General features: G+C 41.0%; 1 protein-coding gene across 13 annotated transcripts in view; it reads left to right on the top strand.

The window, feature by feature from the left end:
• Positions 1–20,679, top strand: part of KIAA1217 (KIAA1217 ortholog) — a 364,593-nt gene that overhangs the window by 168,084 nt on the left and 175,830 nt on the right. Inside the window, exon 1 of one of the 13 annotated variants that reach the window (XM_032101093.1) lies at positions 18,870–19,082. The exons of 10 other annotated variants lie outside the window; for them this stretch is intronic. In XM_032101093.1, coding sequence (XP_031956984.1) covers positions 19,013–19,082 — 70 coding nt within the window. In that variant the 5' untranslated portion in view covers positions 18,870–19,012. Of the gene's footprint in view, positions 1–18,869; positions 19,083–20,679 lie in introns of those variants that run through there. 2 more of the 13 variants (XM_032101131.1, XM_032101178.1) reach the window with 2 other exon arrangements.

The raw sequence follows: 20,679 nt of genomic DNA, 5'->3' as shown, positions 1-20,679 counted from the left end.
CTAGGTGAGCAGAGTAGAATGAGAGTGTTTGTCTAGATGTATTTCTCTTTTGCTTTAATCAAAAATGGAGTGGTGTTCAAGGCATATCTAATGCTGTACTTCATCCAGAAGTGTGTGCTGTCATGCTGGGAGCAGTGGCCATGTGGACCTAGGTATGGAGGCACTATGGAAGCATTTGTGCCGTCCATTACACAAGGAAGGTGCTCCTGGTACAATGGGGTGTGTGCTGAAGCACAGTGGGAGCCCCCAAAGTCCCCTTACCCTCTGCTCTTTCCCCACAGGGCTGACTTAGGGAGGCAGCTTGGATGCAGTAAGACAAAGCCCAGGATCTGTCTGTGCCTCCTTGCCTGCTCCTTGGCTGTCAGTAGAAAATTTGTCTTCATCCCAGTGGCTGTGATTCCACTGCTGTTTTTGGGCTCGTTGTAGGAGCTGTTACACAAATGCCAAAGAGGCTCTGCACCCCAGAAGTCTTAAACTGCTGAAAATTCACATTTGTTCTCCTTTTGCCACCCCTAGGAACTGAGGTTTGGTAAGCAAATTCTTGAATTTTTATGCAGCAAAACTCAAAGAAAATAATTAATTTTTTAAAAATGAGAATAAGCTGGAGATGGAAGAAACATCTTCTGCCAGATAATTTATCAAGTGTTCTCTGCAACCCTTTTCAAGCCAAGAACGTTGCTGCAGGTGTGAATTTGCTCATGAAGCTGCTTGTATACCCAGGTGAGCCACCCTCACACACTGTCCCCACCATGTACATGCTAGCCTTTCAGAAGAGACACATTCCAGCACTGAGTGTCTCATCCTATCCCATGATCTGTTTTGGGACTTGGCCAGGTGGGACTTTTATCTTCTGCAGACAGTATAACCTGCTTTGAATTTCTTAAAGATCTCTGTCAGACATGTGTGCCAGTATGTGAAACTATTAATGTTCATTTCAGTCCTGCATCTGTTTCAGAAGATGATTGCTACATTTAAGTGAAAATCAAGTATTTAACTGAGAGAGAATTTCTGCAATGCATTTTAAAGTATCACTTATTATATTACGAGTAATAGCCTGAAACTCTTAGCAGAATTCATTGGACCATTATATCACATGCTGTGCAGGAAATTCTTGTGTGTCTTGATAGAGTTTATAATTTAATTGATGATGAGCAATTTAGAGAGGGAGGGATATGCTGTGAAACAGAAGTGTAGAATTATGTGTCTGTGAACACAGGTGTGTATACATGGAATAGTTCAAAATTTAATAACTTAAGAATGTCTGTCTTCCAGTCTATACAAATTTATAAAATTTTGAGTAGAGTCAAATAACTAAAGGTTGTGGCATTCTCTTATTTCATTTTTCTTAAATCACTTTATTTTCCTGTAACTTTGTGCCTTTGTATTTCTTGCACGTGAAAGCCCAGATTTCAACTTTTAAACTATATGTTAGACAAATTTCAGGAATTCAAGTGCTCTACTTTCATTTTTATTCTGCCATTGAAAATACAGGAAAAAAAATTATAATTTGCCTGAAAAACATGTTGGGTGCTTTTAGTGTGTTTCAGGTATTCAGAAATTTTAGAACTATCTATTCCTTTAAGTAGAACTCAGTGCATTGTCATGTCCAGTGCATGTGGCACTGTAAGGCAATTCTTTTTGTACTTGTAAATAAGCTTCCATATGCAAGTACTTTGAAAGTGTTCTTTAAATCTGCTGCATCTGTGTCTGATGTTAAAAGCATGAAAAAACAGCCAAAAAACAAGCCCTCCTAATGACCTGAAACTGCAGAATAAGTATACGCATTCAAAACTGCCTATCTTTAATTTAAAATAGCAAACATAAAAATTAAATGCCTTCCTAAGCTTCCTCCATGAGCTTTACTGTTTTATAGACCTTCTCTGCCAAAAATTCCTTGTCCTTGCTCGCAGTTTTCTCATCTGGGCAGAGATAGTCATTCCCTTCTGTGCTCTGACCAGAGCTGTTTTGATGTCACCTCATCTGCAGGGTGACACAGCAAAACACTCGAGCCTCTTTCTGCAAAACCTGGAGCACCCAGTGCCCCCTGCCTTGGCACCCTCTTCAGTGGCCCCGGCCAGGCGTGGCACAAGCAGGGCTGTGGAGGAGCTGTGGCACTGCAGAGAGAACCAGGGCAGCCAAAGCCTCCTGACTGTGGGGCAAACACCACCGGGTTGAATTTAGAGTTGTAGAAGCAGCTCAGATGGGGAGAGCTGCTGCTGTGGTCTGTGAGCAGGGTCTGACAAACGCCTTTGGAGAGTGGGCTGATCCCATTTCCACCAGGAGGCTTAGCAGCAGAAACCACAGCCTGGCACCCAGACTGAGTGGTGGTAGGTTTGTGCAAGGTATGTGACACTATGAATGGACTGGCACTGAATTTGTGTCAGGGTGGCAGAAGCAGTTATGGTCCAGCAGTTGAGTATTGGTAAATTAAGCCAATGACAGGCATAGAAAGACTAGGTCAGCAGAGCCATACTGGTTTAAAATTAAATAAGTGAATAAGGTCCATTAAAAGATAAACCTAATAAGCCAGTTACATTTTAATTTTTCACCTAGTAATGTTTAGCAGTATTATATTATGTGTAAGGAAATTGTGGTATCTTTTTAGGAGACAGTAAGGCTTCTTATGTATTTAAAATAGAAGTTAAAACACATCAATGAAGTTATGTATATGTGAGAACCACCTTGTGCAGATATTATGAAGCTACATTAAATTTTGCCTTGGCAGTTCAGCTTTCCCCTAAAAAACTTAAAGTAGTGGGTTTTAAGGGGTTTTAAGTCAACAGAATTTTTATGTCATAATTTTGCAGCAAGTTGTGATTTTTATAGATTGGTGAGGTTCAGCATGATAAGTGGAAATTTATCTATCACTGGAAACTATGTGAAAATGAGTTTTACTTATTGTTTGGATTAAAATTTATTATCTTCTTACTTCTGTACTTATTGATTAATTTAAAGTATAGGAAAAAAAATTTACTAGGTTATGTAACAATGGGTAAATCTTGACAGTAGTTTTGTAGGAAACAGACCATGTAAATGCAACATCAGAATGGTGTGTTTTCCTAAAGCAGTACCATATGTTAGTTGATTAACAAGTTGTAGGGTTATTAGAAGATCTTGGCTGCTGGTAAGAAGGAGCATCTGTTTTCTAAGTCTTTTATCTAACTTTGCCAAGTCAAGTTTAAGTGTTGGGTTTTTTGGGTTTTTTTTAGGGGGTGTATATCAGCTATATATTCCTTGGGTATTTTTCTTTCCATAGGTGACACTAATGCATTGTTGGGATTTAAATCTAACCCCATTCCTGTGAAGAGCATGCAGTAACATTAAGAAGTAATGCTCAGTATACCACGTGCAGGTATTTTATAAGATCAGTTCAAAATTCTGCCAGCACCACAGCTTGTATTTAGTCTAAAACTTTATGTTTTGTTTTGTTTTTATCTTCAACCAGACATCAACTCCAGTAACTAAATAGCAATTATGGAAGTTTAGTTTTCCTTCAGAACTTAGCAGCTTACACTGATGGTATTGGAGTGTGTCCAAAGTGCCAAGTGTGCATGCCTGCATCACTGTGTAACTCCAAAAACAAGTGTCATGAGTTTTACAGAGTAAAATATACCTCCACTTATGACTTATTCTGAGATGTTACATGGAGTTTTAAGTGGTTAATCAATCTTATGACACCGGCTTGGAGCAGAATCTCTTGTGGTCTAGCCAGTTTTGAGGCCGTAGGGAGAGCCAACAGCCTGAGGCTTCACCCTGAAAACAAATGAGGTTTTAGAGAAAGACTGAAGATTTTAAGATCTTTCAGGACTCTCAAAGAGAACTTTTACTCTTCTGTGTTCAAAATCAGTATGTGGTTTCCAAAGCAGCATCTAAGAATAGCTTTAAGGTTTCTTATCCAGGCCTGATGAAGTTTCTGGACTTTCATATGGGGATCTTGCCAGCCACAGGGAGCCTGTGGGACATGCTTCTGCATGTTCTTCTTTTGGGACTCCTTGTGTTTCATTAAGGATGAGAGACAAATGGAAGTTTTAAAAAGAGCTTTTTTTAAAAAAAAAACCCCGTGGTTTGCATATCATTAGTGTCTCTATTGTCAAAGTCTGATTTCTCTGTTCATCTGATTTCCCCATACTTTCATTAGAAGGCTGTAATTTGAGGCTGTGAAGGAAGTTTTGACACAGACAATGGGTGGAGATCAACCTATTTTCTCTAAACTCTGGGACTTTCCATGGTAGGAAACTGTTTAGTTTTGCAAAAGCTGCCTGTATTTCATTGGCAGGACATTGAGCACAGTCGGGTCATGGCCACAAAGTGAAAAGCTAGGACAAGTCTTGAGATGAAGTAGCTTGATGGGAAGTGAATTCCCTCTCCTGCTGCCGGGCTGTATATTTTAGGGGACAGCAGCTTCAACACCTGCAGGAGGTGGGTGCTCGCTTTCTCGAAGCCTTCAGCAGCTGTAACCCCCCAGGCCAGCTCTCAGCCTCTCACTAGCCCAACTATCCACTCTATCCAGCTACTGACAGCTTTAAAAATGCAGTCTTTTAACTATGTCTTTGTCTCTAAATAGCTTTTCTTCCCGTGTTTCTTGGGGGGGTGCTAGGTGAGGCAAAGTAAGATATGTTGTCAGCAAAATATGCTGAAGACGACGAGCCAAGAGGTGAGAGAAGCAGCAGCTGAGCAGGCAGTGGCAGGATGCACACGTGTGTTTGTGTGAGAGAAGTGTTACCTCTCCGTGTGGTGCCATATGCTGCACAGCTCTAGATCCCCACATGGCGCAGCAGAGCCCGGTGTGGATGCTGCAGTGTGTCTACATGGATTGGGGTCAAAGTGTAGAAGGAAGCGCTGTTTGCAACCCTTCTGGCACAGCCACAGCAACCACTCATGAAGTGTTACAGACAGAAGTTTTAAGAGCAAGCTTCATGCTTCGGTTTTCAAAGTCTGGGCAGGAATCAGGCAACAGCTCCATCTGGTATGAGATTGCAAACAGAAATGTAGTGCAAGGGAAAGACAGACCATCCTCAGCCTTGTAAAATAGCATTTTTTGGTAGTGAGAGTCTCCTCAGAATATGATCTGGGTTAGATTGTTCTGTTTCAAGAGAGAAGTCTTTTAGAAACTGATTGTCTAGTCTGCTGGCAGCAAAACAGTATGACAAAAAGTGTTGGGCAAAAATAGAAATAGGAAAGTCTTCATACAGAGAATCTGGAACATGAGTCTAAAATTTAGAATTAAACATATGCTTGGCTCTTGAGGAAAACAGTCTACGTGGGAATCATTCACTGTCTAAAACATTGTGGAAATGTTAGAAAGAGTATAGGAGATATTTCCATGTATAGAGAGTACATATTTTTCCAAATAAAAAATTAATTTTATTTTATTCTCAGAGCTATTTAAGGAAGTGTCATGCCATCCAAAAAACCACATGTACAGATGTTTTCAAGTGATCACCACTACCTCCATTGGAGAGCGGCCCACTGAACAATAAGTGCTCTACTCTTCTGCGTCCAAGAGTCAGCTCCTGTAACATTGGTCCTGTACGTGCTGGGCATTTAGTCTAATGCATATGCTACTGTTCAGTCATGGAGAGGTGTCTCAGGAGACTAATTCATCTCATCCTAAAACAGGTGTCTAGAGTCAGTGCAATGAATTACCTTCAACAGGTTCCTCTTTAACTTCCGTGGTTGCTAAGTGGATACTAGGTGGGCATTTGCTTGTACTTTTGATGGCTGGGACTAAGTGAGAGGTCTGGCAGGTTGGCTTCTGTGCAGAAGAAGGAAGGTCTGGGATGCTTTGGTGGTATCTAAGGAGAAGTCCCATCAGCTAGAAAAGAGCACTCTTATTTTCTCTCATTTGCAGGGCCAATATTGCAGATGAGTGTAAAATATCTGTAGAACAACCAGTGCATCTGCCAGCCTGCAGCCACCTTTGCAGGTCCATGTGCAGAGCCCTGGTCTCCAGTAGAGACAGATTTGGCTGCTCTACACAAACCACAGTATCCAAAGGTTGCTTATGCAAGGTGTTACAAACTGTGTGTGCCCACACCCATGAAACTTTAGTGATTTTTTTTTTTAACTACTTCAGATTTTCTGGGTGAGGAGTTACTAAGATATATCACTATATATCGTGTCAGATGTACACCACTTGAGAAACAGTATTTAATCATGCAAATAAAATGTTTACAAAGAGTCTGCTGCAACAGAATCCCAGACTCCAAGAGCTCCCTGTTACAGCAATAGCTCCAAGTGCACGACACTCCTAACTACTCTGATGTGTTTCTGCAGTTAACACACAAGTACATAATCTCAGATATGAAACTGCCATTGCTTTACTGCTTTCTAAAGTACTTGAAAATCTAATGAGATTCTGGATAGGTCTCTTTCAAGTCAGCCAGTCATAACATTCCTTGGGAAATGGCTAGTAAAAAGTTTCTTACTGTGCATCACTGCTTAATAAAAGGTGTATTATTCTTTGCCCTTGAAAAATGTCTCCTGACTAAAAAAAAAAAAACACAACAAAAAACCCTCTTGTTTCCTTGGACTGAGAAAGCATAAAGATGGTTACACATCTCAAATAGGAAATAGTCAAAGCAAATCTCCAAGGAACTACAGGAACAAAGCATATGATGCCTTCATAGCAAGGTTTTGTGCAGCAGTGTGAGCAAATATTCAGATTTTGTGCTTCTAAATGAGCAAATTACCAATGACCTACCAGATCCTAGTGCTGCCTTGTGGAGTTCTGTGCACTGATCTGCACAGCCTTGCCTGCTGTACACTAGGTCCCATATCCCAGAGAAATGGGGAAGGGCAGGGGAGGCTTGGTGCCGTGCTGTGCTTCAGTCTAAGTCAGGGCACCTAAAGTCCTCCAGAGTGGCTTCTGAGTAGCAGGGAATTGATGCAGGAGAAAAGATGATCTCAGCCCCGCCAAGCTGTACAGATCCCTTGTTCAAAAGGTTTAACAGTGTTCTGACACTTGATGGTATCCAGAGCCCTGGATGCTGATGCTGTCTAAGATTTACCCTGCATTGTCTGTCACCTCTGTGGAACAGCTGAAGCACCGCAAATTCGTTCTCTAGCTTCCACTGCACTAACTTTCCTGCATAGACTATTTTCTACAACAGATGAGACATGACTTAATATATTGTATGCTATTCATTTTCTCCCGTATCCTCTCTTCAGGAGGAGATTTCCATGTGATTCTCAAGAGAGAACACAGTGTTTTGGTTAGGTCTAGGGTTGCTGTTCTTCTGTTGTAATGTGCTTCTATTTCTTTATGTTTAGCACATATTACAAAGTGTTGCTATCAGTATTAGGGCTTCTTGTACCTTGTCAAGTGTAAGAGCAGTTGTAGCAGGCCCAACAACGTGTCTTGAATGGTGATTGTTACCTAAGGAAGAATGTGGGATCAAGGAAAGTATGTAGTGATACTTCTGGAATATCCTCCCAGCTCCCAAAAATATGCAGTTAAAAGACTACTTGAGAGAAACCAAGGATTAAGTCCTTTTTATTAACAGTGCTCAATGGATTTTTTTTTTCCATTATTTTGTTTTTTATTTTTTTTAACTCCTCTTAACTCAGTAACTGCAATGTCTTACAGCAGTAAGTTCGCCAGCTTCACTTTCATATTGCTCTGGGAAATTAATATTCACATCTATGTAGTTTGGAATCATTAGCTTACTTCTTTCATTTGATGACCCTACAGTCTGTATTGAGAGAGACAACGAACAGCCTTTTTCCATTCAACTTCTGTCACTCATGTTTATAGACCTCAAACAGATGTTTGAGTCATCTGTTTTCGTAATGGAGAGTTCTACATAATTCAGTTGTTCCTTGTACAGAAACTTCTATAACTTTGATCATCCATGCTGCCTTTTTCTAAACATTTCTATTATATCTTTTTTGACCAGGAGTAAATTAAAATTGCATGCAATATCCAAAATGTGAGTAGACTGTGGATTTGTACAGTAGCATAATGATATTATCTTCCTTTTTTGCTAGTCTTTTCCTAGCACTTTCTAACATTTATTTGGTTTTTTAATCACTAATGAGCACTGAGCTGAAATTTTCAAAAATGATTATAACCTCAAACTCTCTTTTTGAGCGATAATAGTTTGTTCAATGTCAATGTGCATCACTTTACATTTGTCTACATGGGATTTCATCTGTCAATGTACAGCCTAGTCAGTGAATCTTGTGGTGTCTTCCTTGTAACCAATCCTTGTCTTCCCTGAATATCAGAATGTACTCAGTAAACTCTGCCACCTTGCTTAAACCCCCTTTTCAGCTCACTAATGTTGAGAGCTGCCTGAACCAGTCCACTCTGTGTGATTGGTAATCTACATCTCCAGGGAAATTTGGCTTTTGTTCCTACAGGGTTTTTCCTATTTTTATTCAGATTTTATCAATGGAAGATCTCCTCCCTTTGTTTCTTTACTGAGGGATGTTGCTACATGCCCTCTGGAAATCCAAGGGAGCTATGTCTGCTGGCTATCACATGTCAATTCTCTCACTGGGCTGGGAAATGGCAGCAGTTCTTGCTTCTGCTTTCTTTGACCCATATGATCTTGTGTTTCAGTTCCCTCTGCAATATTAAATTGCTAATTTCACACTACCACATTTGGCGGTTGCTACCTGCCTAACACATTGTCCACATGGAACCTGTCAAGAGCCCTATTGGAGAGGGACATATGCTGCTTTCTGAAGTTGGGGGAAGTGTTAATGGTTCTTATTTTAGCTCCATCAGCAAAAGAAAATTACAAGCGATAGTGCCTCTGTGGCTAAATTTGTGGTTTATTGAAACTGTGGCAGAGCCCACAAGATGAGGAGAGAAAATAATGTCTGATTTTAAATTTCAGCTGTTGGCTGCAGCTGCAGCTTTCAGAAAGCTTTTCAGCCTGGTTCCTGTCCCATTTTCTCCTAGCTTCCTTTTACTGCAAAGGGAAGCTGAATTGCAACATTGAGCACTCCATGACTTAGGTTTTTCTGTACACAAACAACTTTGACTTTAACTGGCATGGTTCTTAGCATAGGTATTATCAGACGTACATTGTTTAAGTAGAGGATGAGGAAACAAAAATTTTTAATTGATTGTTTAAAGTCTGAATGTGTAGCAATCCAATTGATGTTTTTAAATAAATAGGAGAATTGTTTGAATTTTCTGCAAGGTGCTGAGTTTTTATGTTACTGTTCAATTGGGATGTCACTTCCTCAATGAAATAATAGCATCAGAATTCACAGTTACTTACATATTGAATAAAACTGTTGTATTCTTGCAACTGGTGACAACTACTGCAAGATGAAGGGGAATTAGTCTCTAACCTGATAAAAAAAATCTCTGTGGCATGGCAGTCCCATACTGATAAGGACAGCTGAGGAACTGGAAATATGTTACCTTTCAACAAGCAAGGCATTATTTGTTTCTTGGAAAGACTCATGAGATTTACACAGCACTATGAAGAAAAGGTATTTAGTGATGATTTGCAAAACATTGCCACAGTCTTAATGTCTGTGGCTAAAATCAAATACAGTGTAAGACCATGTTGAAAAAGGACCTCATGCTGCCCAGGAGGCCTGGGGTAGCCTTGCCCTTGAGAGGAATATTTCTCAGACTCTAAAGTCAGAAGACCACCCAGTCTTTTCCTTGCTGGGTGGAGAAAACAAACAAATTACTTTCTTTGATGGTTGGGAAAAGAAAGTGATTGATAATTACTGCCTGCAGCATTTTACCCCTAACTGTGGTATTCAGCCTGTGTTTTCTGGCTGAGTTTAGGCACTTCCTTTAGAAGACTCTGCATAAGAGCAGACTAAAAGCATTACGTTAATACTACTCATGGACTGCAAACTCATCCTTCACTTACTTCTTCACCCTCTTCCAAGGGCACTCCTGTGTTACTCTCTGCTGTGAGAGGGGACTTACAGGAGTTTATAAGAGTGAAATGGAGGCATGTAAGTAATACTGTATCTCATCTCAAAGAGATCTTGTACTTCTTTCCTTCTAGCACTTTGCCCAGAATTTCCTCCAGCTGCTGAAAGGATTTAAATATCGTTCCAGCTGTGGTCTTGAAGTATTATCTTTTAATCACAGTTCTAGAGCAAAAAAAGCAAAAGAGGGGTGAAACCAGGAATTTATTACTGGACCTTATTATATTAATGATTAAATATTACAGTATTAGTATGAAAATCATAAATAAAATTGAACAAATTACAGAGTTACATTTTGCAAATGAGTCTTGGAAATCAGAGTATTGGAGTATATACATACGCAGTAAAGGCTGTCTGTGTTGCCAATTAATATTTAATAGCCTTTTCTTCTGGACTGAGGAAAATCTGTCATTGTCAGTACTTACTGCCTGCTCCCTACCCTGCACTGTGCTGCATGTAAAGGCATATGCCATGTTATGAAACATATTTATATATCTCAGCACAGACTTGCAGTTTGTAAAGGGGCATACATAATAAAATGTCACTTTATGTTGTCAGTGGAATGTTCACCTGTGAGTCATCCCATGGTTTGAAAAGTTTTTGTAAGAAATACAGAACAGTTGGAATTAAATTGTCTTGGGTTATGTATTTATTCATGAGAGAGATAGACACTCTACCTCTGAAAAAGCTTAAACCTTGTATGACACCTTCCTATGCTGATGTTGCTTATTCTTGTCTTCACCCCAGGCAGTTCTGTATGCTTCTTGTGGCCTGATAAGACAGAGCTTTGTTACTTTTTCTCTGTTTTTATCTTCTTGCACAGGAGCAGCAGACTTCCCCTTGTAGGAGGAATAGGATATGACGTGAGTCATGACACTGCATCTCACTTGGTGTTTGGACATTTTACCCTTGTAAAACCTGAAACATTCTTTCCCTTTTTGGGAGGAGGTTGCTGCGGCCACAGGTTCCCTGTCCTGGCTGGGCAGGGTGCCCCAGCCTCAGCTCCCTTTCCCTGGGGGCTCTGTGTTGTCATGCAGCATCCAGCTGCACCGGTGTTTTCAGAGGTAAATTTAGGTCATGTACCCTTTTGTTACTGTTAGTATATTTAGTTCAGAAGAATGGGCTCTGACAATCCCACTATCTGTACTGCAAGGAGAAGATGGGAATACTGGAAAGAAAGTGAAAAGAGGCAAAGACTTGTTTTCCAAGGAGAAAACCAAGACAAAAGGATAACGCAAGTCCAATGGAGCTCAGGATGTGAGTGAGTGAGTGAGTAGTCTGTGAGGTGGCTTTCTTACCTAGCACACATTCTACAGTACTGCTGGGTCTGGCTGACAAAGGGGAATAAATCTGATCCTTGGAAACTGCAGTTAAGGCAACTTTGCCATGAAGAAATAGGAGGCTATTTCTTAGCACTGAGGGTAATTAAACATGAGTCAGTTAACTGTAACATAGTCTGTGAAATGAGAACAGTTATCTTTGCAAAGCCATTTGAGCCCAGGCAGCAAGAAAACCTGTATTTACTGGGTGGTTGTGGCAGGGTGGAGGGTTGTAGCAGTCCTGCTGCTGCTGGATGTGGTATGCCCAAGTCAGCAGCTCTATCAGCCGTGTCTGTGGGCCTGCCTGCTGAAGCACCCTCCAATAACAGCACTGGCAGCTCTGTATTAAAGGCAGTGATTAAAATCAACTGTCATGCTTGCACCTTTCAGCAGGTAATGGGCATTGCTCAGCAGGATTCATTCCCTTCCATGTACATCAGGATAGGTATGTTTTGAGGTGTTTTTCCTTTCAGGTTTTTTTCTCATACATAAAAGATGGCCAGTGCTGGAGACAGTGACTGGATGTGTGTATCACTGCTTTGGTTAGGATGGTTTGGAGGTTTTTAAGGTGAATTTCTCATGTGGGAAATTAAAGGCAGAGGAGAGAACTTTGCTCAGTGTTATGTTTCCTCAGATGGGAGCTTGATGTCCTTCACTTTCTTATGCTGATCCTCCAGGTAGATCTCATTGCATGTGTGGTGGAGTTTTAAACAGATGCTAGGGCAGATGCAGCATTGGTGTCCTGAGATCAGTAATGTCTTCTTCATCTCATTTAAGCTTTTGGCCTTTGTGGGAGGTTCCCGCATCAAATTTAATGGCTTGTGATAGAATGGGAAATCAGACAAGACAATCAAATGGTCTTGTTGCCCTAAAGCTATGAAACCCTAAATACTGAAGAGTGAATTATTAAGTGTGCATCCCAGCAGAACAGACTGGGCAGGCCTGAAAAAGAACAGCAGTGCCTCTACTGTCAACTCCAATTGCTTTCTTACTAATCAGCTGTCTTAATAATAGCATGAGCATGGTCTGGGGAGGTCAGAGAGGCACTTTGAAGGAGGGAGATGTCCATACTATTGGAGAGGTCATTCAACATTACAAGTTGAAAGGTCTACATCAGACCTCTGCTCTTACATCTGCCTTCAGAGGCTGGTGCCCTACAAAGGGTAGATAGAAAAGCTTTACATACCACAACCTGTGACCATCCCTGCTGGGTTAAAAATCAGATCTGCATAGAAAAAAAGCTGTAAGGATTTATTCTGCTTGTCTTTATGTCTTTTCAGACATTCAGATAGTCATTTGTTTTATAGTACTGCCTTTGTAGTAGGGGACAGGGAGAAACTGTGGCAAAAATGATTTAAAATGTCCAACTCATTAAATCATTAATGGTGCTGACTTCTCACTTGATTTTAGTCTGAGTCTTAGAAAAAAATCTAGTTCTTTCCAGTGACATTGTTGAGAAAAGTCAAATACGTGTTTGGGTACAGTCCAGAGATGAATAAAATGAATAGTGTTCCCAAAAATGTTACTTTTCACGAAAGACCGTCATCATGAATTGTGTGAATGCTGTGGGTTGGCAACACTGGTGCCATTGTGTTATATTTCTAATCATTATTTACCAATTTTTTTATTGAAACAATTTTTTGTGGTAGAATATTTATCAGAAATGCTGTTTGATAAGTAAGTTGTTATGGTAATCACAGCATAACTTGAACTATTACTTTATTTCTGAACTCAGGCTCCATTGAAATACACTATGTATTTCCTGTTAATTCAAGCAGTCACCTGGCAATCTTATAAACTTGATGTATACATGGTAAAAGCTAAAATAAAGGATCTCTCGTATTATTTCAAAGTATGATTGTACTTTGTGTAGAGCAGCTCTTGATACTTTTGATCACTAAAGCATGTCACCTCACAAATGTACAACCAGATCCTGCAGACATCCATGAAATCGTCAGTGTTTCAGGCAGTAAGTCTATTCTTCTGGCACTGCTAAAAAGTTGGATCAATTTGAATTGAGACTCTCCACCAGAGCTCTTTTTGAGTCAGTTTATCCAAAGTGAACTTACCAAAACCAAAGTGCTTTACACTGGGGAGAAATAGAATTTGAATGTAGAGCAGATTGACTTTAAAGTGACCTTCCCCCCTCCCTTTAATCCACCTCCTTCAGGAACAATCCCCTACACTGTTCTTTCCCACCCACATATTGCTTTTTATACCATTAAACTCTAGTGATTAAAATTTCTGCAATGTAAGGCATATTTTGCTTTCACAGAGTAATTTGTTTGGTACCTTACAAAAACATGATCATATTTTCTGTTTCTGAGTTTGCAGGCTGATTTCTTTCCTTACCTTCCTGTATGAGAATGTGGTGTGTGAAGGGCTGGCGGGTGTGAGGAGGAGCTGAGGCATGTCAGGGTTGCCAGCTCAAAGCTGGCTGTTCTGGTGGCAGTGTAGTCATATTAATGTTAGTTTGGTATGGTGGGATGACAACAGGCGGGTACAAAGGCTGAAATAAGGTGTTGCATTGAACGAGTCAGAAACATGGGTCCTGTAATTATGCTCATTTAGCTCTGTTCCATCTTCCCTTGGGCAACAGAAAGGGAAGTCATGGTAAAGTGTATCTACTGTTGGCTTTGTTGGGATTGTCCCAAACTAGAGAGGGAGACAAAGTTATTGATGAAAGAAAAGAATCACCTCTTTTTTTGTTTTTTTCCTCACTTGAATGTTGGCACTTCTTTGTGATGACCACAGTTCTTCTTCTCAGTTTGATTTAGGGCATGCAAAAGTGTTTACTGCCCTCAGGCCTTTTAACTTATTTATAAAATTGGAGGGAGAGGAAGGAAACAAAAATAAAACTTCAAAACCAGAAAAATCTAACCTATTTAACATGATCTATGTCCAGGTGTGAGAGTTGTGAACTTGAACAAAATGTCTTTCGGAGTGCATGAAGGTTGCTCTGTTACTGAGATGAGCATTTGAGAGCTTGGCAATGCCAAGTGACAGGTGATTATAGCCATTTCCCAGAGCTATATTTGAAATGGAATTGGAAAGATGAATATATCTTCTGCCTAAATATTTTATGTTCAACTTCTTAGTCACTCTTTTGTACAGTTTTAGTGATTAAGTCTGGCTCTTAGCACCACTGTTAGTCTCTGAACTTTTCTGAAGAGCTGAAACCTGGTCTGACAAGACACAATGAAATTCTGTTGCGGAGATGTGCAAACTCATACTTTTTTGCTTCAGCTGAGTGTTACCATTTCACTCCTTGGGCTAATTTTGCCTCACAAGTAGGAGACTTCTTAACTGAACTGAAATACACAGAGTATAAATATTGAAACTCTCCACAGATTTTTAACAGGGAAGGTAATTTCATTATAAATAATCCCAGTAGTTGTTTTAGATTGTCATTGTAAATTTTAAAATCAATTTCAGATGTTTTCCTTTAATTTAAGCACTGAATATTTTAGCCACTATGCTTGCATTAATAATAGGACCCACTTCATTGAGATCTTTTACTAAGCAGATGAGACCAAATTATCATAAAGCCCCCCTCCACATCTTAAAAATCTCGAATTCTTTGTACAATACCAAATCAATAGACAATTAATTTAGAAAGTAATCCTCTTTGCCCCCAGATGTATTTACATGGATTCATATTGCTAGACCTCAGAATTTTTTTCATTTTGCCTGTATATGTTAGTGGCTGCTATTATATCTTCTTTGATAATATGCTGTTTGAACATAGTCCTTTTCTTTTTGAAGTGAGTCTGTTTTAGTTTAAGCATTGAGAGACCACCACCCAGCCTGGCAGTGAAGACACTGAGGATGAACAAGAATGAAGATGTGCTCAAACAAGCTACAGCCCTGAAGCTGGTCTCTGCTGTCCAAGGGGGAAATCAGAGCTTTGTCATGTGAACTCGTTGCTCTTCTTCTGAAGTTAGTTACTCTCTCCATTTCAAATCTGACTAGTTCACAGAGAATGGCCACCCACGATTCCCTGGAGTACAGAGGGGAGGTTTCCTGACACACTGGAGCCATCCTCATGATGCTCCCCTCCTGCAAAGCAGCCCCAGGGCAGTCCCAAGCCATCTCGGGCCACATAAAGGCTTGGAAAGGTGCTGCAGTGTGACCCACTTGGGTGCTCATAATTCCCCTCAGGCTTCTGCCTCACCACTCCAGGTCTAATATTTTTTTTCTGGACTACAATAGGCTGAACAGTGTCAGGCTGGCTCCTGCGGAGAGCATTCATGATGTTTTTCGCAGTGGCTGCATGATTTCACATGGACATTGAGACAAGTCTTTAATTATGGGACACTTATGATTTAACTATTAATAATTAGATTCCCAGAGATTTAGTTCTGAATAATTGCTAGAGCCATGGAGTCATTGTTGTATATTATAAGTTGGACTAATTGAGTGCAGCCAGTATTTGTTAATTGTTCCTCTTACGCATATGCTAAATCCAGAAGAGTTGAAGTCGCTCTGGGACATTAAACACAATTAAAACATCCTAACCTGTTGGCAATTATTCTCTCTGCATTGTTTTGATATTGATGGATCCAGATCTGAGCACAGTAATTAAAAGGAACCACTGTTATTGTTGATCCCACAGATAAACAAACGCTGATTGCGTGCTGTGAACTGGTTAATCAAGTTTATTTAACTTGTCGTTAGTGATTCATCCCAGTGACTCTACTGGGGTGCTCTTTCTTTGAGCTTAATAATATAAAGGTTCTGGCTGTCTCCAGCTGCTAAAGGAGTTTCTCTAATTCTTCTAAATTAACTCCGGTAACATCTTGAGGAATAGCATTGTTAGATACACAGATTAAATCCAGCTTGAGACCAAGGAATTTTTCCTTAAAATGAGACATTCTTTGAGACCTTGCTGTTGAGACCCAACTGCTCCCTGTCCTGAGCTGCAGTAGAGATGACTGTGTTTCCTGGGTGGTGATTATGTTTTATGTGCAGGCTCTTCTGTTTTGTTTGATTTTGATGATACTAAAGTGTGCCATGTTTAGTCTCTTCCTTTGCCAATGCTTTTTAATCCTGTTTGAGAAACTACTTCTGCAGCTGCAGAAGTTCTCATAAGGTGACACCCAGTTTTCAAACAGGTCCACAAACAAAAAACCAATCTCTCCTAGACCATCTCTATATTCTGGGTGTCCAGTTTGCTCAGGCCCCTTAGCAGCACTATCAGTACCATTTCCTGTCAGTCTCAGAAGTAGAAGCATCTTGCTGTGGCCATGAAAGCAGCAGTTCCAGACCAGCTTGGCACTTTCCCGAGGGGCACCCAGCTGCTCTCTGGGACTGGGAGAGTCAACAGAACAACTCTTTCTTGTGCTCTTGGCTGAGAAAACTAAAGGTGCTGGCTCAAAGTAGATGGTTTAATTTTATTATTATTGTTGTTGTTACTGCCATCATTATTTTAGTCTTAGACTAATTTTCTAGGTATTTTTCCCCACCATGGATGGAGGGAAAGCCTCCTAAGGAGCTAGAGTGCACTGATTCTGTTCTTATTAACGTTCTTGGTACAAACACTACTGACCTTCACAGCTAACCCTGGTTTTGTACAAGGCTGAAAAAGTTCCTTCCTTTCATTTAACGCAAGTATGTTTTGTGCTTTCTTTTGTGTTATTTTAGGATGAGGTCTTTTTAAATGCCCTTAGTTTCTGAACTCTCAGTTTCTGGGCCCTGTGTACAGGTAATGTCTTAGTACAGCTTTCATGGTGCTGCTCCAGGCAACCACAGTGGCTTTCTTTTTCCATCAGAGGTTTCTGAGTTCCTTTACATTTCTTGAAGTTGCTGGTGTTCAGTGTTCACTATTCCTGCAAGAACCCTCTTATCCTTCCAGCTGGCTGTGAATGTAAATTGCAAGAGGCTCATCACGATTGTCCAGACTCTGGAAACCATTGGTTAAAGGTACATTCCTTCATATCACACACATCAGATAAGTGGGATGGCTGGTCATCACTTCTCCTCCTAAAATAGTCCAGAATCAGAATGAGCAGGAGGAACCCAGGGCCAGTAAAAACACTATTCTAAATAAAATCACACTGTTTTCTTTATAACTGCAGGGTAACTATAGTATAGTATTCTGCTGGGAGCACTGTACTGCAGACCTTAAATAGCAGTGCTAATGTTCAAATCGTATTTTCATCTTTTCTATGTTTTCCATGCCAGATTTCTGGGACTTTTGCCAGGTTCCAAGACCATATAGAATTAATTGTTAAAAAGGAAAAGAAATATTTCTGAAGTGCTAGAGAATACGTATGTCTGATCTAATGAACAATAGTTTCGTTCATTATCAATTGTTCCTTGTAATTTACTCAAATGCCTTTTTTTTTTTTTTTTTTGTCTGGAAGCGGGAGGATAGGAGCATGAGGAGAGTGATCCTCCTTGAGCTTCTGTACTGAATTTATATACATGCAAAACATTCCTGCATTCAATAATCTAAGTAGACAGGATGACATTTCTGCCAGATAGAGATGTAGAAGGAAACGCAGGGGAATTTTCCTAGCCTGTCTGGACTGGGTGGTTGAGAGGTCATTGCAAACAATTTGGCTGATGTTATATTGAAGTCAGAGTTGAAGAAAACTTGGAAGACCATATTATGCTAGGTCTGTTTAAAAAGACATCCAAGATACTGTTACCTGGTGTTGGAGTATCCATTTAAGTGAGAAATTGCCTATTTTTATTAATATCTCAGTTATGCTTTGTTCTTAACCTAATTCAGAAGTTGTCTGTGGATAAACTTTCTGGTCTTCATGCTGTAACTCAACACTAAGTTTGTTCCACCAAGTCTGACTCAGTCTTATGATTTGGATAGACTAAATCTGTCTGATATTCTCTATTAAATCAACACATGTAGCATCTGCTGGAATCTGTGGGATTTGATCTCATCCTTCTCAGCCACATTATTTTTTGCTTTGCAGCCTGGTAGATCTATCGATTTTCATGCAGGCTGCTGACCTGTGATCTGCCAAGAGAATTAGTTACATGTTTCTGTATGTTTTGCTACTGAGGCTTCGGAATCCCTCTTAACCCAAGTCCCTGCTTACATATTGCTACCATTCGTTTTTATTGGCTTCGCTGAAGTTGGATTCCTGTATCTCGATTTTTCCCCGATCCATTCTTTGAGCGGCTTGAAAGAATCCAACTGAAAACAAAACCTCAAAGAGTTTATATAATGAATTACTTTTAAACTAGACGCTAAAAAAGACAGAGGAGCATTTATCAGGAATGTTTGTGGGCTTGGTGGTTACGAGCTTAAAAAAAAAATACCGTGTGGAAAGGCTTTTGTCCCATGACAGAGATTTAAAAGGCTGCGGGTTCGGATTCCAGCGGAGGCTCAGGCCTGTAATCGCGTTTGAAATGCTGCCTTTCACACGGCCGCCCGGCTGCCGCGGGGCGCGGGCCGGGTAGGGGCGGCTGCGGAGCCGTCACCTGTTGGGGCCGGGCTCGGGGCGCGCCGGTGCCGCCGCGGGACCGCGTCCGGCCGCGGGGCTGCTGGGGGCTCCGCGGGGCTGCTGGGGGCTCCGCGGGGCAGCTGGGGGCTCCGCGGGGCTGCTGGGGGCTCCGCAGGGCAGCTGGGGGCTCCGCGGGGCTGCTGGGGGCTCCGCGGGGCAGCTGGGGGCTCCGCGGGGCTGCTGGGGGCTCCGCGGGGCAGCTGGGGGCTCCGCGCCGCCGGCGCAGCGCGTCCTTTCTCCTCCCCGAGCCCGGCGCGGACGGTCCGGGAGCTGCGGCTCCAAGTTGGAGAACTTGTGCGGTAGGCAGGGACAATGGAGGAAAATGAAAGCCAGAAACTTGAGCTGTGCCTGGCTTGCCCAACAGACAGCAGGCAGACGAGGGGTAAGTAAGCGGCGATATAAGTAAGGCAAAGATGGAGTTATGTTGAAGCATGTCCCTCGTTGCTGCTTTTTATAAGTGGAGGCAGAATGCATGAAAAAAAAAAAGCATTTTTTTCTTGAGCTAATGACTCTGGTGTGCACATTTCCCTAATATTGGAACTTTATGAGTTTAACTTTCTCTTCTGAGAGATTTCTGTGTGCCCTCTGAAGCCGGGAGCACGCTGCATGGCTGTCACGGATGCGGGATCCTGCCGGTGCGGAGGCTGAGGTGGGGAAAGCACGTCCCCTTCCCTTTAAATGCTCTGCCAGCCTCAGCTATGGCGGAGAAATAGCTCTTCCTTCGTAAAAGTGGGTTTGAGCTCATCTTTACCTCGGGGTGTCTGTTAAAAGGGGGACCTTCACGGCAGATTGTGACAGGGTTAGTTTACTTTGAGTGAAACCACTGGGGTTTGTTTTGGAGCGAAGCCAGGACTGTCTAAGCGGGGTTTCCACGGCGCTGTGCATTCATACGTTCACTGCTGCACTATTTCCTATAAAGCGAACGAAAACTATTTCCTGGCGAATTCTACGTGGGCTATTCCACGTGGAACAGAGCATTCAGGTAGCATGACAAACACCTAATCTAATCTATATCTATTACAGTATCTGTGGGGCACCTGTGGACATTCTCATTTCCTGCATGTTATATTCCTCAAAGGCACTTCAGGAAAAGTTGTATTACTGTGCTTCTGTGAAACAAATAGTGCATGTGGTTTAAAAAAAATCACACAAGTTTATGAGCATGCAATACCAACAAATAGTGCATTGGCAACTTAGAAGGAAAAAAAATGCTCTTTTTTTTTTTTTTTAATTTGGGTCTTCATTAATTGATTGATGCTCTTTTGAATTGCTTTTTAAGTAAAATTACTGAGCATTGTGAGTAACCTTTGTCTGTGTATGTTTAGTGGGATGGAAATCTTCACTTTGTGTTTGACTAGGGAAAAAAAAGCCTTCAGTAACACATTTCTTCTGTAGGGCTTGTATGAAACTGCGTCAGATATGTGTGGAGGTAGGAAAACAGAGGGCTGACCAGACTGATTCTATGGTTCCAAAAATGTTGAGTGCTGAAAGCTCATAACCAAATGTAGTAGTTTTGGCCCATATCCAAAATTTACATTGGAAAGAGAGCTAATTGTAAAGACAGTGAAGTAAATTAGAACAATTCCAAATAATATCACATTTACTGCTAACATAAATGTAACAGAGATTGGTTTGACTCATGCTGTTAAATCCGTATTCTTTTTTAAAATTTTAGTATTGAATGGGGTTTGCTTCAAGGCTCAGTTTCACAGTTTCAGTGTGGGTCAGGTCCACACTTGTTCCTTTCTGAAATTATTCTGAAAATGTTCTGTTCTCATGTCACCTAGGTTGCAAAACAGGACTACTTAAAATCTTCATAGCATTTAAAGTAATGAAGCAAAGTGACTTTCCTGACCTTTGTAGATTTCATGGAGGGTGTGACTTAGAAGAGTTACATGCCAGGACATGTCAAAGGACTTTTCTATTTTTCTATTTTTTTTCTCCTAGCTCATAGCCATTAATCTGTCATGATAATCTTG

This window comes from Corvus moneduloides, chromosome 1 (assembly GCF_009650955.1).
Source record: "Corvus moneduloides isolate bCorMon1 chromosome 1, bCorMon1.pri, whole genome shotgun sequence".
In the NCBI taxonomy this organism is placed as follows: domain Eukaryota; kingdom Metazoa; phylum Chordata; class Aves; order Passeriformes; family Corvidae; genus Corvus; species Corvus moneduloides.
This window is presented reverse-complemented; position numbering and strand designations above follow the sequence as displayed.